Source organism: Ovis canadensis, chromosome 14 (genome assembly GCF_042477335.2).
Source record: "Ovis canadensis isolate MfBH-ARS-UI-01 breed Bighorn chromosome 14, ARS-UI_OviCan_v2, whole genome shotgun sequence".
NCBI lineage: Eukaryota > Metazoa > Chordata > Mammalia > Artiodactyla > Bovidae > Ovis > Ovis canadensis.
In genome coordinates this window covers 72,309,731-72,332,216 of record NC_091258.1, presented here as the reverse complement: position 1 = coordinate 72,332,216, position 22,486 = coordinate 72,309,731, and the positions used below count along the sequence as shown (strand labels likewise).

The window sequence follows — 22,486 nt, the reverse complement described above, 5'->3', positions numbered from 1 at the left end:
TAGGCACCTGGAGGATATTAATCAATGTAATTGGGATGTAGAAAAAAGAATATAGTAGTTTTGATGTTAGCAATACTAGACTTTTGAGTTAATGAATTTTCTCTTTGTTATAAATCACCGTACTCCTCTTTCCTTGTTATAAATTGTTGTGTCCTTGCTATGTAAGAATGTAACCTTAATTAGTGCCTTCTGAGAGTGGCACCAGACTTTAGTAAGAACAACACTTTTATGGCAAATAAGTTTTCTGGTTGACGGATCCTTAGAAAAGGGCCATAAAATGCTAATAGGGCTCCTGGCTAGAAGATGATGTAAATCACCTAAGACCTGTGTATACAGCAAAGCATGCAGAGAGAAAGCCTGGTCTCAGTAAGGGTCAGGGCTGCTGACTCTGCATGACTTTGCATTATCCATTAATATCTATGTACAACTAAAAGTATAAAAGCTTTTCCTAGAAAATAAAGGACGGACCAGTTTCTTGGACAGTTCCTGGAAAGACTGGCTTCCCCCGTGTCTTCTTTTCTTTCTTACTCTATTTTCTTACTGATTCCCATCTGGAGCATAAAGGATCACCAAGTATACTTATTTGCCTGGGCTTCTAACACCCACGCGAGAGGGAGCTCAAGGTGGGTCACCCTCTCCTATTTAAGCGGGCACCTGTGCCTTTACATAGATGGTGAAAGTCTCTTGACTGAGGCTTTACTGGCTTTCTATGCAAACCAAGGAATACAGCCTCTTTCTCTCCTCTATTCTCTTAACTGCAAAATCATTCCTTATCTCTCTTCACATTTATATATCTCTCTCGCCATGCCGTTCCCGCTTCGAATTACCCTCGATCCACCCAGGCTGGTCCCCGGCAACGTTATCAATCAACAGTTGTCTCAAATTGAAAAGAAAAATATTACACTATCATTGTATTCTGCAAACTTACAGTACATAAATAAATTCTAAACAATATATTATATTTTCTAACAGTAAATAATCCAAAACCAAGCTTACCCAATTAATAATTAACTGTTCATAACAGGTTGTTTGCAATTAAAAACAAATGAGAAAATGAAGAATATGACTAAAACAATTTTTTGGAAACAATATACTTTTTAAATCTGCTATAGAACTACGTGCCCAAAAAGAAAAGGCATTTTACAATGTTAACAAGCAGTTGTGTCCGCTGTATTGCAGAATAAATGCTAAAAGACCATCATCTGTAAATGACACATAAATTAAGACATAAAATATTCACCGGTTTTCTAACAGCCAACAAACAATGCAATCCCCACCTATGTTGTTGTTCAGTCAGTCAGTCATGTTTGCCTCTTTGCGACATTGCAGACTGTAGCACATGGGACTCCTCTGTCCATGGGATTTCCCAGACAAACATAGTGGAGTGGGTTGCCATTTCCTTCTCCATGGGATTTTTCTGACTCAGGAACCAAACCTGCATCTTCTGCATTAGCAGGTGAATTCTTTACCACTGAGCCACCAAGCAAGGCTAATCTCTAGCCATGCACTATTGTTAATTACCTAGTTTAATGGCACCAAAATATAATAAATTAAAGTGAGTGCTTTGTGTATTTATTGACTAGGGTCAGACACAATATTGCTGAAAAATGTTGCAAGTGAAACACATACAAGATATAATGTAGTTGAGGTTTGACAGAAAACAAAATTCAGAAAAGCCATTATCCTTCAATTAAAAAATAAATAAAATTTTAAAAAGATATAATGTAGACCTAGAACAAATAATTTCACAATTTGTATGGAAATACAAAAAACCTCAAATAGCCAAAGCAATCTTGAGAAAGAAGAATGGAACTGAAGGAATCAACCTGCCTGACTTCAGGCTCTACTACAAAGCCACAGTCATCAAGACAGTATGGTACTGGCACAGAGACAGAAATATAGATCAGTGGAACAAAACAGAAAGCCCAGAGATAAATCCATGCACTTATGGACACCTTATCTTTGACAAAGGAGGCAAGAATACACAATGGATTAAAGACAATCTCTTTAGCAAGTGGTGCTGGGAAAACTGGTTACCACATGTAAAACAAAGAAACTAGGTCACTTTCTAACACCATACACAAAAATAAACTCAAAATGGATTAAAGATCTAAACAGAAGACCAGAAACTATCAAACTCCTAGAGGAGAACAAAGGCAAAACACTCTCTGACATACATCACAGCAGGATCCTCTATGATCCACCTCCCAGAATACTGGAAATAAAACCAAAAATAAACCAATGGGACCTAATTAAACTTAAAAGCTTCTGCACAACTAAGGAAACCATAAGCAAGGTGAAAAGACAGCCTTCAGAATGGGAGAAAATAATAGCAAATGAAGCAACTGACAAGCAACCAATCTCAAAAATATACAAGCAACTCCTGCAGCTTAATTCCAGAAAAATAAACGACCCAATCAAAAAATGGGCCAAAGAACTAAACAGACATTTCTCCAAAGAAGACATACAGATGGCTAACAAACACATGAAAAGATCCTCAACATCACTCATTATCAGAGAAATGCAAATCAAAACCACAGTGAGGTACCATGTCACAGCAGTCAGAATGGCTGTGATCCAAAAGTCTACAAGCAATAATGCTGGACAGGGTGTGGAGAAAAGGGAACCCTCTTACACTGTTGGTGGGAATGCAAACTAGTACAGCCACTATGGAGAAGAGTGTGGAGATTGCTTATAAAACTGCAAATAGAACTGCCTTATGACCCAGCAACCCCACCGCTGACATACACACTGAGGAAACCAGAACTGAAAGAGACACGTGTACCCCAATGTTCATCGAAGCACTGTTTATAATAGCCAGGACATGGAAGCAACCTAGATGTCATCAGCAGATGAAAAGATAAGAAGGCTGTAGTACATATACACACTGGAGTATCACTCAGCCATTAAAAAGAATTCATTTGAATCATTCTAATGAGGTGGATGAAACTGAAGCCTATTATACAGAGTGAAGGAAGCCAGAAAGAGAAACACCAATACAATATACTAACGCATATATATGGAATTTAGAAAGATGGTTATGATAACCCTGTATGCGAGACAGCAAAAGAGAGACAGATGTATAGAACAGGCTTTTGGACTCTGTGGGAGAGGGAAAGGGTGGGATGATTTGGGAGAATGGCATTGAAACATGTATAATATCATATATGAAACGAATGGCCAGTCCAGGTTCGATGCATGATACTGGATGCTTGGGCCTGGTGCACTGGGATGACCCAGAGGGATGGTACAGGGAGGGAGGAGGGAGTGGGGTTCAGGATGGGGAAAACGTGTATACCTGTGGTGGACTCATGTTGATGTATGACAAAACCAATACAATACTGTAAAGTAATTAACCTCCGATGAAAAATACATTTATATTTTAAATATATATATAATGTAGATAAAGCCATATCATAAAGAACATGATAGAGTATAGATATTAGCTTTATTTAAACAAATCAATTCTGAGTATTTACTATAAAACATGTTCTACTGACAGCACTAATTTGCTTTAAAAGGCTTGAGGTAAACTAACATGCTTTCCTCTAATCAGAGCAAGAGACACACCCAATTGGCCTACAAAGTGGTAAGAGAACCAGGATATGAATCTGAACCTACTGGGATGACTGAAAAAACTTATTTGCAAACAGGACCACCCACCAAATGAATAGACTAAAAAATATTTTTTAAAAAATATACGGAACTTAGAAAATATCAAGGAAGGTACAAGACAGAAGTAGCCTGTTTAACTATTATTCAACCATCCCATCTCGAAATGGGTTGTGAGTCATCATGGATGCACAGAGTGATTTAGGTCATGTCCTGAGAAACGTGTTCAATAAATGATTAGAGATTATCTTTACAGTGAGAGTATGTAGAAGGTGGAGGGACGTGATAGGTAAGAACAACGTTTCCATCCATATCAAGGTACTATGTGAGGACTGGTCAGGACTAAGAAAGGGCCTGCGTGGAGCATAGGGTACACAGGTTTATGTCAGATATCAGCTTGTGACTGCATGTCTCTGTGAAAATAACTGAGAGCACAAACTAACATACTGACCTTAAAAGAAAAGAACTGGTTCAGCAAGTTTAGGGCATTATACTATGGGTATGGGACAGAAACAAGAGAGATTTTAAAAGTGACTGTGATATATGGAGAAAGCAGGATAATACCTGTTATACTATTTACAATGTAATGTATCCAACTCTGATTTTGTAATTTACAATGGAATGCTTATATTCAAGAAAAACATACACAATATTCCAGGATATTGTGTAACAATCTTATTAGCAGAAATCAGAAGGAAAATCCAGGAAAAGGCTATCTAAACCTGGGTTCCTCTGCCAAGTATGATTAACCTCTCCATTGGACATTTATTTCATTTCTTCTTCCACACATGGTCATCTCAAGATCGAGGAGTATCAAAGGAAACGAGGGATTGACACCGACTCTGGAAGACCTTCCCAGTTACAAAAGCCTTTCTGAAGCATCCAACTCTTTTTTGTAGAAAAAGGCTTTATTCTCCTAGACCTTCCCTGAGTTCAAAAGAGCAGATTCAAACAGTTACTAATACATTAAAGGACATTAAAGGATCATACCATGATCAAGTGGGATTTATTTCAGGGATGCAAGATTTCTCAATATCCACAAGTTCATCACTATGATACACCACAGTAACAGTTGAAGACTAAAAACCATATGATCATCAAGAGACGCAGAAAAGGTTCTGACAAAATTCAAGTGCCATTTATGAAAAAACCCTTCAGAAAGTCAGCACAGATGGACCCTACCTCAACATAATTAAGACTGTATCTGTCAAACACAGCTAACATCATACTCAACAGGGAAACACTGAAAGCACTCCCCTTAACAACATGAATAAGACAAGAATGTTCACTATTGCCACTTTTATTCAACATATTTTTGGAAGTCCTAGCCACAACAATCAGAAAACAAATAAAAGGAATTCAAGGTAAAAAAAAAAATTAAAAACAAGTAAAACTGTCACTATGATGCTACACATAGAAAATCCTGAAGATGCCACCAAATGACTACAAGACCTCATCAATGAACACAGTAAACTTGCTGGATACAAAATATATAGAAAACTGCTGCATTTCTATACACTAATAATGATACATCAGAAAGTGAAATTAATGAAACAATCCCATCCACCATCTCAGAGAAAAGAATACAATTCTAAGGAATAAACCTACCTAAAAAGTCAAAAGAACTGTACTCATAAAACCATAAGATGCTGATGACTGATACCAAAGATGACACAAACAGATGGCACAAACATACCATGTTCTTGGATTGAAAAAAGTAACACTGTCAAAATGACCATACTATCCAAGTCAATCTACATATTCAGTGCAACCCTTATCAAATTAACAATGACATAGTTCATAAAACAAAGAAAAACTTAATTTGTACCAAAATAAAAAAGACCCTAATATCTAAAATGATCTTGAAAAAGAAGAACACAGCTGGAGGAATCATGTTTCCTGAGTTCAGACTATACTACAAACTGACAAAGTGAAAGTGAAGTCACTCAGTCGTGTCCAACTCTTTGTGACCCCATCGACTGTAGACTACCAGGTTCCTCTGTCCATGGGATTTTCCAGGCAAGAATACTGAAGTGGGTTGCCATTTCCTTCTCCAGCAGATCTTCCTGACCCAGGGACTGAACCTGGGTCTCCTGCGTTGTAGGCAGGTGGCTTTACCGTCTGAGCCACCAAGGAAGTGGTATGATGATGGCACAAAACAGAAACACAGTTCAGTAGAACAGGACAGAAAACCCAGAAATAAACCAATTTACTTAGAGTCAATTATTCTATAACAAAAGAGGAAAGAATATAAAATGAAGAAGTCTCTTTAATAAGCGGTGCTGGGATAAATGGATAGTTACATGAAAAAGAATGAAATTACAACATTCTCTAACACCATACACAAAAATAAACTCAAAATGTGTTAAACATCTAAATGCAAGACCAGATACTATAAAATTCATAGTGGAAAACAAATGCAAAACACTGACATAAATGTCAGCAAAATTTTTTTGAATCTATCTCTTAGAGTCATGGTAATAAAAGCAAAATCAAACAAATGAGACATAATTAAATTTAAAACCTTTTTGCAAAGCACAGGAAACCAAAAAAAGAACAAAAATTCAACTTTTGGACTAGGTGACTATACATGCAAATGATGCTACCTATAAGGGATTTATTTCCAAAATATACAAACAGTTCATACAGCTTAATATCAAAACAAACAACCTAATCAAAAACTGGGCAGAAGATCAAAACAGATACTTCTCCAAAGGAGACAAACAGATGGCCAACAGTCACCTGAAAAGATGTTTGACATCTCCACTTATGAGAGAAATGCAAATCAAAACCACAAAAATGTATCACCTCACACTGATCAGAATGACCACCATCAAAAAGTCTACAAACAATAAATGCTTGAGAGGGTGTGGAGAAAAGAGAACCCTTCTACAGTGTTGGAAGGAACATAAATTGGTACTGCCACTTTGGAGAACAGCATGGAGGTTCCATGAAGAACTAAAAATAGAGCTATCACGTGAACCAGCAATTCCAATCCTGGGCATATATCCAGAAAGGATGAAAACTAATTCAAAATGATACATGCACCCCAATGTTTTTAGGAGCACTATTTATACCAGCCAAAACACAGCAGCAACCTAAATGTTCACTGACAGACAAAGGGATAAAGAATATGTGGTACATATATACAAGGGAATATTGTGAAGTGAAAGTAGCTCAGCAGTGTCCAACTCTTTAAGACCCCATAGCCTGCAGCCTGCCAGACTCCCCTGTCCATGAAATTCTTCAGGCAAGAACACTGGAGTGGGTTGCCACCTCCACAGCATAAAACACAATGAAGTAATGCCTTTTGCAGCAATATAGACAGACTTAGGGTTTATTCTAAGTGAAATCAGACAGAGAAAGACAAATATCATTGGATATTTTGTGTTGAACTGAAATAAATAATACAAATGAACTTATTCACAAAATAAACTCCCCAGAATAAAAAACAAACTTATGGTGACCAAAGGGGATAGTACAGGATGGTGATGGGGGCAGGAAAGGGAGAGATAAATTAGGAGTCTGAATATTTACAAACTAATGTATATATAAAATAGATAAACAACAAGAACCAACGATATAGCTCAGGGAACTATATTGAGTATCTTGTAAACTGCTGTATACCTGAAACACAACATTGTAAATTAACTATACTTAAAAAGTGGAGAAGGAAATGGCATCCCACTCCAGTATTCTTGCCTGGAGAATCCCAAGGACAGAGGAGCCTGGTGGGCTGCTGTCTGTGGGGTTGCACAGAGTCAGACATGGCTGAAGCGACTTGGCATGCATGCATGCATGCATTGGAGAAGGAAATGGCAACCCACGCCAGTGTTTTTGCCTGGAGAATCCCAGGGACAGAGGACCCTGGTGGGCTGCCGTCTGTGGGGTCACACAGAGTCAGACACGACTGACGCAACTTAGCAGCAGCAGCATACCTAAAAAGAATTGTTAAAACAAAATCACCTCTTGCAGAGATGTTCAAAAGATGTTTCACAAGGGTATAAAAACTACTAAATGGGGAAGCAGTCTATGAAACAAGACATGTTGACAAAACTGAATACCCACCAGCAAAAGAATTTACTTGGGACATTATCTTACACTACAGACAAAAAGGAACTAAAAATGGTTCAAAGACCTAAACCTAAGTCCCAAATGTATAAAACTCCTAGAAGTAAACGTGCAGGAAATGTTTCTGGAAACTGGACCCACAAATGATTTACCAGATATAACACCAAAAGCACAGGCCACAAAATAAAACCAGATATTAATAAATTGAACTATATCAAAATTATAAACTACTCTGCATTAAAGTGCAGTGAGTTTGAAAAGACAATCAGCAGTAAAAGAGAAAATATGTAGAAATCATACATCTGATAGTAAGTTGAGTACAAAGAATATATAAAGAATTTTAAGAGGGACTGATCACCAGTTCCACCATAGGGACCATTTCACAATCAATCATCCAAAGCATTGCAAATACAAAACAGAAACACTAAGAGTAACACAGAAATTTGAACTCAATGATAAAATAAAAAAATACCTACAATGCACAGAACAACAGTGCAGCCAATAGCCTCATAGATATGAGAATGTGAACTTGGACAAAGTTGTCCTGGGATAAATTCCCATATCATTTACAAAGGCTAAAATATATGGTCCTTGATACACATCAACAACACTGTCATGGTGCCCTTGACAGAGTCTCCAAAGCCAGAAAATAACCTGGGAAGATGTATCAGGCTCTCATGATACTTTCTCTCTCATCATCCTAGAACATACTGACCACTCTACTGGATAGCTTCAAGTGGTGACTTTGTACAGAGCAAGAAAATAACATTAGGAATAGTGTCTCCATCACAGTTCTCTGTTACCTACTAAATCCACCCCACAGAGACTCACCAGAGGCTGCCAATTAAACATAGGTGGATTATCACAGCAAGGAAACCAGATAAAATTTCAGACCCTCAGGAATATATTTCAAGGAAGTTGAAGAGGTAAAATGATACAAAGTAAGGAGAAAGGAACGTAAGGAACAGTTGACATTCCCAGACTGGGTAGAGCAGCACAAGAGTAAAACTAACACAACATGAAGGTCAGACATTACAGCATCTTGAGATGGGACCATGCGCTCGACCTACAGATGGCAAGCTAAGAGGCTGCGAGATTCACATATGCTCCCCTCGTAGGATCTAGGATCAAAAAGATGATCTCTCTACCCACTCTTACATTTTCCTAAGTAACAACCACAGAGGATCCAATCCACCAACTTGTCCCACTCCTAAACAGAAAAAAACAGCCCTTTTGAGATAACTCGTTTTTCTTTATATGTTGTAGTTTTGGCTACTTTTACATCACTGCCCACTGTAGGGAACAAGGTGTAAGGAAGGTTGGGAAGTGCTTGCAAATGAGACTCTCAACCAGGGCTGAACATTCTTGCAAACGAGATGTTCTACCCAGAATCCTCTGTTTGTTCCCGTGGGAAAAGAACATTTCTTGCACACAAGGATGTTTCTCTGATTCCTCAAAAGGAACAGACCCAGGGACAAAATGGTTTCTAAGTTGATAAGGAAGTTCTCAAAACAAAGTCTTAGCTGCAGCAAATAAGTTAAAGAAAAGGTTATCTCGCCCCGCGCCTGCACACTGTATAGTCGCTGAATCATAGTGCTTGGCAATTTGCCCTGTAGATTGTTATGCAAAAGATATCAAGTAAAGCAGCTGCGTGAAGTGGGAGTAAAAAGTAGAAAGATTCAAACCACTCTGTAGTGTTGATGTTTCATTCCGTCGCTAGCATCTGGTGCCCAGCGAGGGGCACGACAGAACTGAAAGGGTAAGCACCCTGGGGCGAGACGCTGAAAGGGGGACTTTCGGGGAAAAGGAAAAAAGAGAGAGAGAAAAAAGAAAAGAACCAAAAGGGTAAGCACCCCGGTGCGGGACGCTGAAAGGGAGATTTTTGGGAAAAAGAAAAAAAGGAGAAAAAGAAACAGAAAAGAGAAAAGGAAAAAAAACCATGGGGAATTCCCCATCTTTAAAGTCACACTATATGGAGCTGGTTAAGGGGCTCCTGCATTCTATAGGAATTAAAATGTCTACTCGCCATTTGAGTGAGTTGTTCGGCCTCATAGAGCAGCACTGCTATTGGTTTCAATATCAAACAAAAGTACAGCTGAATTTGAAGGAATGGAAAGTAATACAAAAAGAGTTAAGAAGGCAGCATCAAAAAGGAAATGTGATTCCTTTAAAGCTGTGGACTCTCTGTAGCGCTATAACACAGGCTTTAAAATTAATGGCTGCTGATAGTGAGGCCGTCTCATGTTCTCTTAAGAAGGATGATCCCCTGTATGAGGATGTGCCTGTGAGTGGGGAGAAGGAAGGCGAATGTGAAGGGGGGGCTTCACCTCGGCCTCCGCCCAAACCTCCAGATGATAGTACAGATTCATCCACAGAGTCAGATAGAGATGTGAGTTCGGGGGAGGATTCAGATTCTGTAGAGGCAATGACTGCTGCCTTTCAGAAGCTTTTATTAAATAAAAAACAAACTTCCGAGGCTGTTAAACGTTCTGCACCACCTTATGCATCCCTATTTCCAGTAGCTGCCGACAAGGCTGAAGTAGGGAGAGAGTCCGTGCTTTTGGAAGTACGGGACAAAGTATATTTTGGGAAATGCTTGTTAATGACTCTCACCCTTTAATGCCACTGATTATTGAAGATAGACAATTTGAAGGATTAGTGGATACAGGAACAGATATTTTGGTTATTTCTCTCCAGCAGTGGCCTAATGACTGAAAAAAAGAAAAAAGTCCTCTTGTTTTAACAGGCTTAGGATCTATAGCAGATGTGTGGAGAAGTGCTCAACCTTTGTCATGCCAATTGTCTAATGGAAAAAAAGTATTTATTTCTTTTTACATTGTTAATATACCTATTAATATCTGGGGAAGGGATCTTATTTTCTTTAGGAACAATGCTCACCATCTCATTGGAAAACTTGCAGCCACTGCTCAGATTCCTCGAGCTCTCCCATTGAAATGGTTAACTGATGTCCCTAAATGGGTTGAGCAGTGGCCGCTTCCAAAAGTGAAGCTCGAGGCTTTAGAACCATTAGTAGATGAACAGCTTCAACCTGGCCATATTGAACCTTTCACATCTCCTTGGAATTCCCGTTTTTGTCATTAAGAAAAAAATCTGGTAAATGGAGAATGTTGACTGATTTAAGGGAAGTTAACAAATGTATAGAACCTATGGGAGCTTTGCAATTAGGTCTCCCTTCTCCTGCCTTGATTCCACAGAATTGGTCTTTGATGGTTTTAGATTTGAAGGATTGCTTTTTCACTATTCCTTTGCAAATAAAAGATAGAAATAAATTTGCTTTTACTATTCCAGTGTATAATCATGGACAGCCCGTAAAATGTTATCAATGGACAGTGTTGCCTCAAGGAATGATTAATAGCCCTACACTTTGTCAGGAGTTTGTTGATCGTGCTCTTATCACTGTGAGGCGACAATTTTCTAATTGTCTTCTCTATCATTATATGGACGGGAAACTTTACTTTGAATATTAATGATCCTAGAGGGCTGTTTCAAGTTCATTTGCATATTAATAGATCTTACTCTGCTATAGCATGTGTAAAATTTCCTTATTCTTTACTGTATGGGCAATGGATTTGGAATGAAATTTTGGGAGTTATATCATGTTCTGATTGTAACTTGACTCAATGTATAAACTGTTCCTGGTGGGAAAATGTTGAAAACAAGATGGTCCATTCCAGTAATTACTCTTTGGTTATTGTGAAAGCACGGACTGACTCTGGTTGCCTGTTAATCTTACTCGGCCTTGGTCGGACTCTTGCTGTCACTCATCTTGTGAATGCTGTACAAACTCTTCTCCATCGATCTCGAAGAATGCTTGGCATTGTCATCGCATCAATTCTTGCCGTGGCTTCAGTAACAGCAACAGCAACTGTAGCAGGTCTTGCTTTGCATCAGGGCATACAGACTGCTGATTTTGTCAGGGAGTGGCATAAAAATGCTCATTTATTGTGGCAACAACAACATGATTTGGACGCTCAATTGGCTACTGATGTATTGAATTTACAACACACTGTTTCCTGGTTAGGAGATCAAGTGACTGTGTTAGCTACAAGGAGTGTGTTAAAATGTGATTGGAACTCATCTCACTTATGCGTAACCCCATTCCCTTTCATATGAGTGAGGGTTGGGAAAAGGTGAAAAGGGCTTTGATGGGACACCAGAATTTAACTGCTGAAATTATGGAACTGGAACAAACTATATTGTCAACTTTTACTAAGACGCTGCCTGATATTCTTGGTTCTGATATACTAGAGTCTTTAAGAAGGATTAGACAACCTCAATCCTTTAGGGCATGTATCTACATTGTTAACAACATCCTTTGTGAATACTTTGTTAATTGTTGCTTTAAGTTTTATTGCTTTTATAGTCAACTGGCGCTAACGAAAAGGTAAACAATTAAAAGAAAAAGCTTTCCATATTCAAGTGCTTATTCAGCACCTGCAAGAAAAGAAAGGGGGAGATGTAGGGAACAAGGCATAAGGAAGGTTGGGAAGTGCTTGCAAATGAGACTCTCAACCAGGGCTGAACATTCTTGCAAACAAGATGTTCTACCCAGAATCCTCTGTTCCCATGGGAAAAGAACATTTCTTGCACACAAGGATGTTTCTCTGATTCCTCAAAAGGAACAGACCCAGGGACAAAATGGTTTCTCAGCTGATAAGGAAGTTCTCAAAACAAAGTCTTAGCTGCAGTAAATAAGTTAAAGAAAAGGTTATCTCGCCCCATGCCTGTGCACTGTATAGTCGCTGAATCATGGTGCCTGGCAACTTGCCCTGTAGATTGTTGTGCAAAAGATATAAAGTAAAGCAGTTGTGAGAAGCGGGAGGAAAAAATAGAAAGATTCAAACCACTCTGCAGTGTTGGTGTTTCATTCCGTCGCTAGCACCCACTGTCCAGAGCTTTTTCTCATGCTCCAATGTGGAGATAATATTCAGATCAGAAACAGAAATTCTGGGACTTCCCTGGTGATCCAGTGATTAAGACTCTGCATTTCCAATGCAGGGGGTACAGGTTTGATCCTTAGTCAGGGAACTAAGATCCTACATACGGAATGGTGCAGCCAAAAGTAGTAAACAAGCAAGCAAAAACAAACAAGTAGATATGCAGCGTTATCAGAAGAAAGAAATCTAAAGTGCTGTGGATTTTTTTAAACACTGAGCAAAAGTCAAAAGGCAGAAAATAGGAAATTGGGTTTTTTGGTATTTTTTTTAACATTTGCCAGTGAGCTTTGTAGATAATTAAGCTCTGGGACAACCTCAGATATGACATGAAACAGACACAGCATCTGAAGAGGGTCAGTTTAACTTTGTGAAGCTGTGTCATGCCCCAGTCACCAGAACTCTCACATGAAAGACATCAGGCCTCCCAAGGGGCACACACGGAAAATGCAAATACCCAAGGGCAGCTCTGGAAGGAAGTCATCCTCACCCACAGACAGCAAGTTCCTATAGGTCTCCAGCATCACATCCCTGTACAAGGCCCTCTGAGCAGGATCCAGGAATTCCCACTCCTCCTGAGTGAATTCGATGGCCACATCTTCAGAGGTCAGTTGTTTCTGAAATGAAACCACATGTCACCAAAAGAGCCATGAAAAGTTCTCATTTTCATGCAAAAGAGAAAGGGTGGTAAGGGGCAAGGATTGACTTGGTTGAAGTATGTGTTCTAACAGATCCATGCAGGGGTATCTGGAGGAACTATGGATCTCTAATTTTAATTTCTTATTAAACTCATTATCTTGATGAGGTACAGCATGAGTGGTGTCTTCAGAGATGACAAAGTCCATGACACTTTTAATGGAAAAGTCAAAATTTTCAGGTATGATGTTGATAATAGCAGCAAGGACCAAAAGTGTCTGAAGGCTTCCTGTTGCTCTAAATTACTGTAGTATTACTCTAAACATTAAATAAGTACTTTACAGGCAAGAACCTGTCATCAACGTAATAGCTCATTAAAGAACCACCTGTTTCCACCTTAGAGAAAAAAAACCTGTGTCACAGACACTCTGAGAAACTCGACTCAGATCAAGAAGGTGAGAAATGTTACATGAAGCACGTGAACTCAGAAGCTTGGGCTCAGCAACTGAAGCTTAAGCATCTAACAGTGAAGTAATACAGACAACATTACAAGTCCTTTGACAGAGGGCTCCTAAAGAAAACTTGAAAGGAGTCCAAAGTGAGCCTCCTCCCTGCCCCTCTGTCTTCTCTGCAGGAGGAGCAGCTCTTGGGCCTTGGGCCTTCATCCCTTGAAAGTGGACACCTGTGCCAAAGTAGTCTCTACTCACTCCCTGATTGGGAGAACCTCCCCCTTGTTGAGTGATCACTGTCCACAGTGGTGGTGAAGGATTGGAGACACTGACCCATGAGAGCCACAGCAGCTTGGCAGCCCCAGGTCCCCAGACTACCTCACTTATTCCTAGCCACAACTTCCAAATCAGTGCCATTTCAAAGGACTTTGACACAGCAGCCAAGTTCCCTGGAGCTGGAGTTGCCACAGCAGGGGTGGCTGGCTCCAGGGCTGGAAGTGGGACTGTGTTCAGGAGCCTCAACACTGTTATGCCAGGAACCCTTCTCTGAAACAGTAGCTCTTCTACACCACGGGCTTGGCCCTCTCAAAGGCCATGGGGCTCTTTTGCCTGATGGTTGTCTAGCTCGTCTTCTTCACGATATGAAGGAGCTATTTCCACCTCCCATAGTTCTTTCTCCTGTGTCTGCCCTGTACGTTCCCTTTCCTGTAACTCCCCAGGCAGCCTGGGGAAAGTGGTGGACTCAGGGTTTGACAGAAGGAAAACAAATAAATATTGTATTAGTATGAAAAAAAAAAAAAAAGTCCAAGGTGAACAATGTGGAATGGCATGAAAGGTCATTATAGACGTGGATACAGAAACACAACTGTTAGTAATTTACTACTTAAAACACTAACAGGATTGGTTAGAAAATTTCAAGGCCACAGATTATACTGATAACATAATTTCAACTGAAAAAAAAAGGTGATATGTAGTTTTTAAATCATCACGTCTTCTATTAAACCACAGACTTGCACATGCATGCATACTTATCTATAAAAAATTAACTGGAATGAGAGGATTTGTCTTTTGACAGATTTTTTGGACAATTTTATATTATCCTTCTATTCACATGTATTTCAGCATTCTTCAGACAATAAATATGTATCCTTTGTACTCAGCTGAGTTTGTCAACAGGATTCTATGCTCGGATACCAAAAGAAAACTGGTAAAAACATTAAAAAAAAAAAAAAGAATACTTGAACTCAAGTCATAATAAAATTACTATATATAAAGATAAAATTTTACCCATTTAAATTTACATAGCAAGGCATTAACAGAAGCCAAAGACTTTCTTTGCTTTTTTTTCCACTAATAAAACTGATCTGAAATTAGAAGAGTCATTAGATTATGACAAAAAAGAATTATCACAAAAGTAAAAAAAACTTCTCGGAGAATTAAAAATCATGTCAAAAAAGAATATGGAAAAAGATATAGTTATTAACCAAGACTATCTGAAGAAACATCATGATAGGAAGGAAACATTCAATACATTCCTTCTGAAATTACAGTGGCATGAAAGGAGCTGTTCAGGGTGCCTGTCTTTCACCACCACAGGATGCACAGGAAGAGGGGACACTAGAAGAAGTAAGAGGAGGTAAAACACAGGGCAACAGACACAGAGTTTGTCAGAGAGTTGAAATAGGTAGTACTCACAAACCTAAGGACATGGAAAGGTGAAAAGTGAAAGGATGGAAAAAGACAGTCCATCCTAAAGAGAGCAGGGGAGACTGAACAGGCATGTACAGATCACGGCACAACAAAACTATAAAACACATGTATCTCAAGGACACATAAACCATTCTCTATGAGAGACCACATGTTAGGCCAAAATTAACCATTTTAAGAGACTGATACCATAAAAGTATCTTCCCTAACAAGAACGAAATAAACACAAGAAAAAAAGAAAATTCCTCAAATGTGGACATTAAAAAACTCACTCTTACACCACAAATGGGTCTAAGAAAAAAAACACATGGAAATTTTTAAATACATGGATCAAAACGAAAACACAACATTACAAAATTTATAACACACAGAAACCACTGTACTAAAAGCAAAGTCTGAAAGGTTAAATGCTTACGTAAAAAGAGAAAAGATATTAAATCTGAAATCTATTTTTAGACCTCTAGGAAGCAGAAAACAGAAAACAAACTAAACTCAAGTTTAGCAGAAGGAAACATGTAAATAAGAAAGATTAAACCAGAGATACAATAGAAAGTAGAAAAATATAAAAATCAACAAACCAAGAGTTGATGTTTTGAAAAAACTGTATACGAAAACCCCGACCTAGACTAACGACAAGAGAAAAAAAGATCCAAATAATTAAAAACAGATATGAAACTGGAGTGATTACAACTCATGTCAAAGAAAGTTTCTAAAGATAAGGAAGTACTATGACCAATAATGCCTATAAGTGACAGTATATAGGAGATACTGGCAAATTCTTGGAAACATACAAACTATTTTACTTATTAAGAAATAAAAAAGTTGAGAACTGTTGAAAGTGAAAGTGTTAGCCACTCAGTCGTGTCTGACTCTTTGTGACCTCATGCACTGTAGCCCACAAGGCTCCTCTGTCCATGGAATTTCTCCAGACAAGAAGACTGGACTAGAGAGCCATTCCTTTCTCCAGGGAATCTTCTGACCCAGGGATAGAACCTGGGTCTCCCGCACTGAAGGCAGATTCTTTCTGATTTGAGCCATCAGGGAAGCCAATTATAACTAGAGAGATTTAAAAAGTAGTCAGAAACCTCTAAGAAAAATACAGTGCCAAATTCTACCAAACATTTACAAAAGAATTACCACTAATCCTGCTAATTCTATGGAGCAAGCATGATTCTAATAGTTTGATGATTTCCCAAAGACACAAGAAAGGAAAACTAGAAACCAATACCCCTGATGAATACTGATGCAAAATTAAAATACTTGCAAACCCACTTCAACACATATTAAAAAGATCTGGAGAAACAGACACAAAGAACAAATGCAGGGGGAATGGGAGGAAGGAGAGGGTGAAATATATGGAGAGAGTAACATGGAAACTTACATTGCCATATGTAAAGTAGAGAGCCAATGTGAATTTGCTGAATGACTCAGGGAACTGAAAGAGGGGCTCTCTAACAACCTACAGGGGTGGGATACGGAGGAAGATGGTCAGGAGGGGACATATGCATACCTATGGCTGATTCATATTGGTATTTGGCAGAAAACAACAAGTTCTGTAAAGCCATTATCCTTCAATTAAAATAATTTAAATAAATAAATAAAAAGATCTGACACCATAACCAAGTGGATTTTATTCATATAAGGCAAGGAGAAGTCAACATACAAAAATCAATTAATATGACACACTACATTAACAGATTAAAGGGGAAAAAACAGGATCATCTCGATGCAGAAAAAAAAACATTCGATAACAATTTGACAACCTTTCAAGATGGAACACTCAACAAACTACAAACAATAAATTATACCAACATCAACATAATAAATGCCATTATGAAAAGAGCACAGCAATGGGGAAAGAATGAAAGCTTTTCCTCTGAGGTCAAGAAGAAGGCAAGGATGCACACTCTGCACTACAGTTCAACAAAGCACTGAAACCCTTCGAGCAAGTAGATGAGAAAAGGAAATCAAAGGTCCCCAAATTGAAAAAGTAAATGTATCTTCTCTTCCACATGACAAAGTTTCATCAGTAAGAATCACAAAGATTACAAAAGAAACATGTAATATCAAAAAGATATTAATAACCACACAAAGGGTCAATCAACCAATTAACTCATTATCAAAACTGCCATGGCAATCGTTGTAGAAGCAGAATAAAACATCATGAAAGTCATAGAACTATTCTAAGAGCAAACAGCAAAACTCTTGAAGAAGCAAGATGGAGGTCTTTCTATTTCAACACCTATTACAAGGTAATCAAGGTGATGTGGTACTGGTATTAAAACAGACAAATAAACCAACTGAACAGAACACAGTACTCAGAAATAATTCTTTGTGTATATGTAACATATGTTCACAAGGATGTCAAGATACACAAAAGGGAAAGGACAGGCTCAACTGATCTGTTTCCCAGATTTAACCAGCTATTGTGCATACTAACACCTGACTTCCACGAGCAGTTTCCTTACCCTGGTTGACAGAGGAGACAGCGCATCCAGATAGGCCCTAAGCAATCCCTGCTGCCCAACAGTACTGAGACCGCATGTCCAACCCGTGGGAGACAAGCCCTGCCCAGGACAGTGCCCAGGGGAGCCTACCCACAAGTGTCAGGTCACTGGGCCATGGGGAGAAGGGATCTAAGTGGAGACGACAGGGCCTGAGGGAGGGCCCCGGGTGAGTGTGCGTGTACAGGAGTCACACAGGACATTCCAGAGTCAGACATGATTAGCGAGTCCAGAGAAGGGCATTTCAGGAAGGACAGACTAAATATGACCTTACCTGAGAAACAGCCATGTCGCGATCCTTTTCTTTCCTCTTCCTTAACTTCAGGGCTTCCTCAGGCAACACGAGTCTTCAGAGGTCTATCATCATGTTGAAAACATGATGTTTAATGCTTAGAGTCAACACATCCCCTTCCTGAGCCCCAGCCACACACACAGGGAAGCCCTCATCATGAGGAACAGACAGTTCCCTGTGGTCACTGTCTCAGGAGGGTCTCAGGACAGTTAACTTCCGCAGAGAGTCCCAACATGGGACTTTCACACACTTTCCCTCAGATCACACTCCCCTCCTGCTGAGGCCTCAAGTACACAGCAGCAGGAGGCAACTCCGCTGACCAGACAATCTCCTTCAGGTCACAGAGCAGGCCCTGATCCAACCCCCAAAACAGAGCACACCCTCCTCAGCCAAGATCTCAGCTGTCAGGAAAGGGAGGACTCGAGAGTCCTGATGCTCAGTGAGGGATCCAGACTGGAATCAACTGGGCCATCTTAAACATTCTCAAGCTGTGGACCAACACAAACTACCTGAAGGGGAATCTCTGGTCAGAGGGTACAAAACATGTGTGTCGGGAGCCATATTACACGTTACTGACAAAACGGAGGCACGGCCCCAAACCCCTCTACTTATCCCGCAAGCACGAACCCAGAATGAAGGAATTAGGTCTTGTGATTATGACTTGTTATTTCCTTTCCTCAGTAGAGCTGACTGAAAAGAATGTTAAGGTGCTTTTTGATCTTGAGAGGAGCATGAGAAGGGACAAAGCCTTCTGCAGTTGTGCCCAGAGAATAATCCATAAAGTTAACCATTGACATTTGTTCAAGGATCTTTACAAAGAGTGTTCCAGGATGCTCACATAGGCCACAGCTTGAGGCCTTGGGAAGGCTTGTCATCTGAGACCTATTTGTGAACAAAATGTTTATGGCAAAGGAAGTTAGCTGAATTTAGAGTGTAGGAATAATTAAGAAATGGAGAGGCCATCATGGTCAACAAGAGTCCGAAATGCAGTACTTGGATGCAATCTAAAAAAGACAGAATGATCTCTGTTCGGTTCCAAGGCAAACCATTCAATATCACGGTAATCCAAACTATGCCCCAACTAGTAATGCTAAAGAAGCTGAACGTGAACGGTTCTCTGAAGACTTACAAGACCTTTTAGAACTAAGACCCAAAAAAGATGTTCTTTTCATTATAGGGAACTGGAATGCAAAAGCAGGAAGTCAAGAAACTCCTGGAGTAACAGGCAAATCTGGCCTTGCAATGCGGAATGACGCAGGGCAAAGACTAATAGAGTTTTCCCAAGACAATGCACTGGTCATAGCAAACACCCTCTTCCAACAACACAAGAGAAGACTCTACACATGGACATCACCAGGTGGTCAACACCGAAACAAGACTGATTATATTCTTTGCAGGCGAAGATGGGGAAGCTCTACACAGTCAACAAAAACAAGACCAGGAGCTGACTGTGGCTCAGATCATGAACTCCTTTTTACCAAATTCAGGCTCAAATTGAAGAAAGTAGCGAAAACAGCTAGACCATTCAGGTATGACCTAAATCAAATCCCTTATGATTTTCCAGTGGAAGTGAGAAATAGATTTAAGGGCCTAGATCTGATAGATAGAGTGACTGATGAACTATGGAATGAGGTTTGTGACATTCTACAGGAGACAGGGATCAGGACCATCCCCATGGAAAAGAAATGCAAAACAGCAAACTGGCTGTCCAGGGAGGCCTTACAAATAAATAGCTGTGAAAAGAAGAGAGGCGAAAAGCAAAGGAGAAAAGGAAAGATATAAGCATCTGAATGCAGAGTTCCAAAGAATAGCAAGAAGAGATGAGAAACCGTTCTTCAGTGATCAGTGCAAAGAAATAGAAAAAAACAACAGAATGGGAAGGACTAGAGAACTCTTCAAGAAAATTAGAGATACCAAAACAACATTTCATGCAAAGATGGGCTCGATATAGGACAGAAATGGTATGGATCTAACAGAAACAGAAGATATTAAGAAGAGGTGGCAAGAATACATGGAATAAGAGTACAAAAAAGATCTTCACAACCCAGATAATCACGATGGTGTGATCACTCATCTAGAGCCAGACATCCTGCAAAGTGAAGTCAAGTGGGCCTTAGAAAGCATCACGACAAACAAAGCTACTTGGAGGTGATGGAATTTCAGTAGAGCTATTTCAAATCCTGAAAGATGATACTGTGTAAGTGCTGCACTCAATATGCCAGCAAATTTGGAAAACTCAGCAGTGGCCACAGGACTGGAAAAGGACGGTCTCCATTCCAATCCCAAAGAAAGGCAATGTCAAAGAATGCTCTAACTACCACACAATTGCACTCATCTCACATGCTAGTAAAGTAATGCTCAAAATTCTCCAAACCAGGCTTCAGCTATACGTGAACCGTGAACTTCCTGATGTTCAAGCTGTTTTCAGAAAAGGCAGAGGAACTAGAGATCAAATTGCCAACATCCACTGGATCACCGGAAAAGCAAGAGAATTCCAGAAAAATATCTGTTTCTGCTTTATTGACTATGCCAAAGCCTTTGACTGTGTGGATCACAATAAACTATGGAAAATTCTGAAAGAGATGGGAATACCAGACCATCTGACCTGGCTCTTGAGAAACTTGTATGCAGGTCAGGAAGCAACAGTTAGAACTGGACATGGAACAACAGACTGGTTCCAAATAGGAAAAGGAGTACGTCAAGGCTGTATATTATCACGCTGCTTATTTAACTTCTATGCAGAGTACATCTTGAGAAACGCTGGATTAGAAGAAACACAAGCTGGAATCAAGATTGCTGGGAGAAATATCAATAACCTCAGATATGCAGATGACACCACCCTTATGGCAGAAAGTGAAGAGGAACTAAAAAGCCTCATGATGAAAGTGAAAGAGGAGAGTGAAAAAGTTGGCTTAAAGCTCAACATTCAGAAAATGAAGATCATGGCATCCGGACCTATCACTTCATGGGAAATAGATGGGAAAACAGTAGAAACAGTGTCAGATTTTATTTGGGGGGGGGCTCCAAAATCACTGCAGATGGTGATTGCAGCCATAAAATTAAAAGACGCTTACTCCTTGGAAGAAAAGTTATGACCAACCTTGATAGCATATTCAAAAGCAGAGACATTACTTTGCCTACTAAGGTCCGTCTAGTCAAGGCTATGGTTTTTCCAGTAGTCATGTATGGATGTGAGAGTTGGACTGTGAAGGCTGAGCACCGAAGAATTGATGCTTTTGAACTGTGGTGTTGGAGAAGACTCTTGAGAGTCACTTGGACTGCAAGGAGATCCAACCAGTCTATTCTGAAGGAGCTCAGCCCTGGGATTTCTTTGGAAGGAATGATGCTAAAGCTGAAACTCCAGTACTTTGGGCATCTCATGGGAAGAGTTGACTCATTGGAAAAGACTCTAATGCTGGGAGGGATTGGGGGCAGGAGGACAAGGGGACGACCAAGGATGAGATGGCTGGATGGCATCACTGACTCGATGGGCATGATTCTGAGTGAACTCCGGGATTTGGTGATGGACAGGGAGGCCGGGCCTGCTGTGCTTCATGGGGTTGCAAAGAGTCGGACACGACTGAGCAACTGAAGCGAACTGAACTGAAGAATAGTTTAGAACCTAAAAATTTAAGGAATGTGGTAGTGCTAGCATGTTTTACTATAGCTTATACAGATCAGGAATTTCAGAGATATTAATAGCCAGAAGCCTTTTTAGGAGGTAGTGTGCTTAGGATTCTAAGGGCAAACAAGATTTAGAAATATAAGAAATAACTGAGGAATGTGGTATGCAGCCCAACACAAGCATGAGTTACAATGTAATCACAAGTCAAAGTAAACAGGATTCTGAGAGAATCGCTGAAGCAGAAACTCTGTTTGAAGGGCAACAATGTTTTATGGAGACAATAAATCTGGGTGAGGGGAAAATGAAAATGCCAAACCTCTGACCTAATGCTTTTGTCAAAGTATAAAGGAGAACCTGAAGCTTGAACTAAACATGCAGTCCCGTACCTTGAGTCAGAGGCTGCATCATTCTCCACCGACAATGCTCATCTCTTCAGGCTGATTTCCTGGCTGCTGGAGCTGGATTCCGGCATATCTGTATGCAAAACACGTCATCAATGAAACGTGAAGCCTGGACTGAGCACCATTCAGAGAAAAGCACCCCCCAACTCTCTTTTTCTTTCCCAGCCTTACTAAGGTGTAACTAACAAAAATGGTATAAATGTACTGTGTACAAAGTGATCATGTGATAGACTC

General features: G+C 39.7%; 1 protein-coding gene and 1 pseudogene across 4 annotated transcripts in view; one reads left to right on the top strand and one right to left on the bottom strand.

The window, feature by feature from the left end:
• LOC138419155 (zinc finger protein 665-like) overlaps positions 1 to 22,486 on the bottom strand; it is a 41,655-nt gene that overhangs the window by 3,925 nt on the left and 15,244 nt on the right. For 2 of the 4 annotated variants that reach the window (XM_069551431.1, XM_069551432.1), the window contains 3 exons: positions 22,238 to 22,325; positions 18,209 to 18,291; positions 13,129 to 13,255 (listed from right to left, as the gene is read on the bottom strand). In XM_069551431.1, the coding sequence (XP_069407532.1) occupies positions 13,129 to 13,255; positions 18,209 to 18,223 (142 nt within the window). In that variant the 5' untranslated portion in view covers positions 18,224 to 18,291; positions 22,238 to 22,325. Of the gene's footprint in view, positions 1 to 1,122; positions 1,203 to 13,128; positions 13,256 to 18,208; positions 18,292 to 22,237; positions 22,326 to 22,486 lie in introns of all 4 variants that reach the window. The other 2 variants (XM_069551434.1, XM_069551433.1) reach the window with 2 other exon arrangements.
• On the top strand, positions 13,451 to 14,407 carry LOC138418514 (ATP synthase F(0) complex subunit C2, mitochondrial pseudogene; annotated as a pseudogene).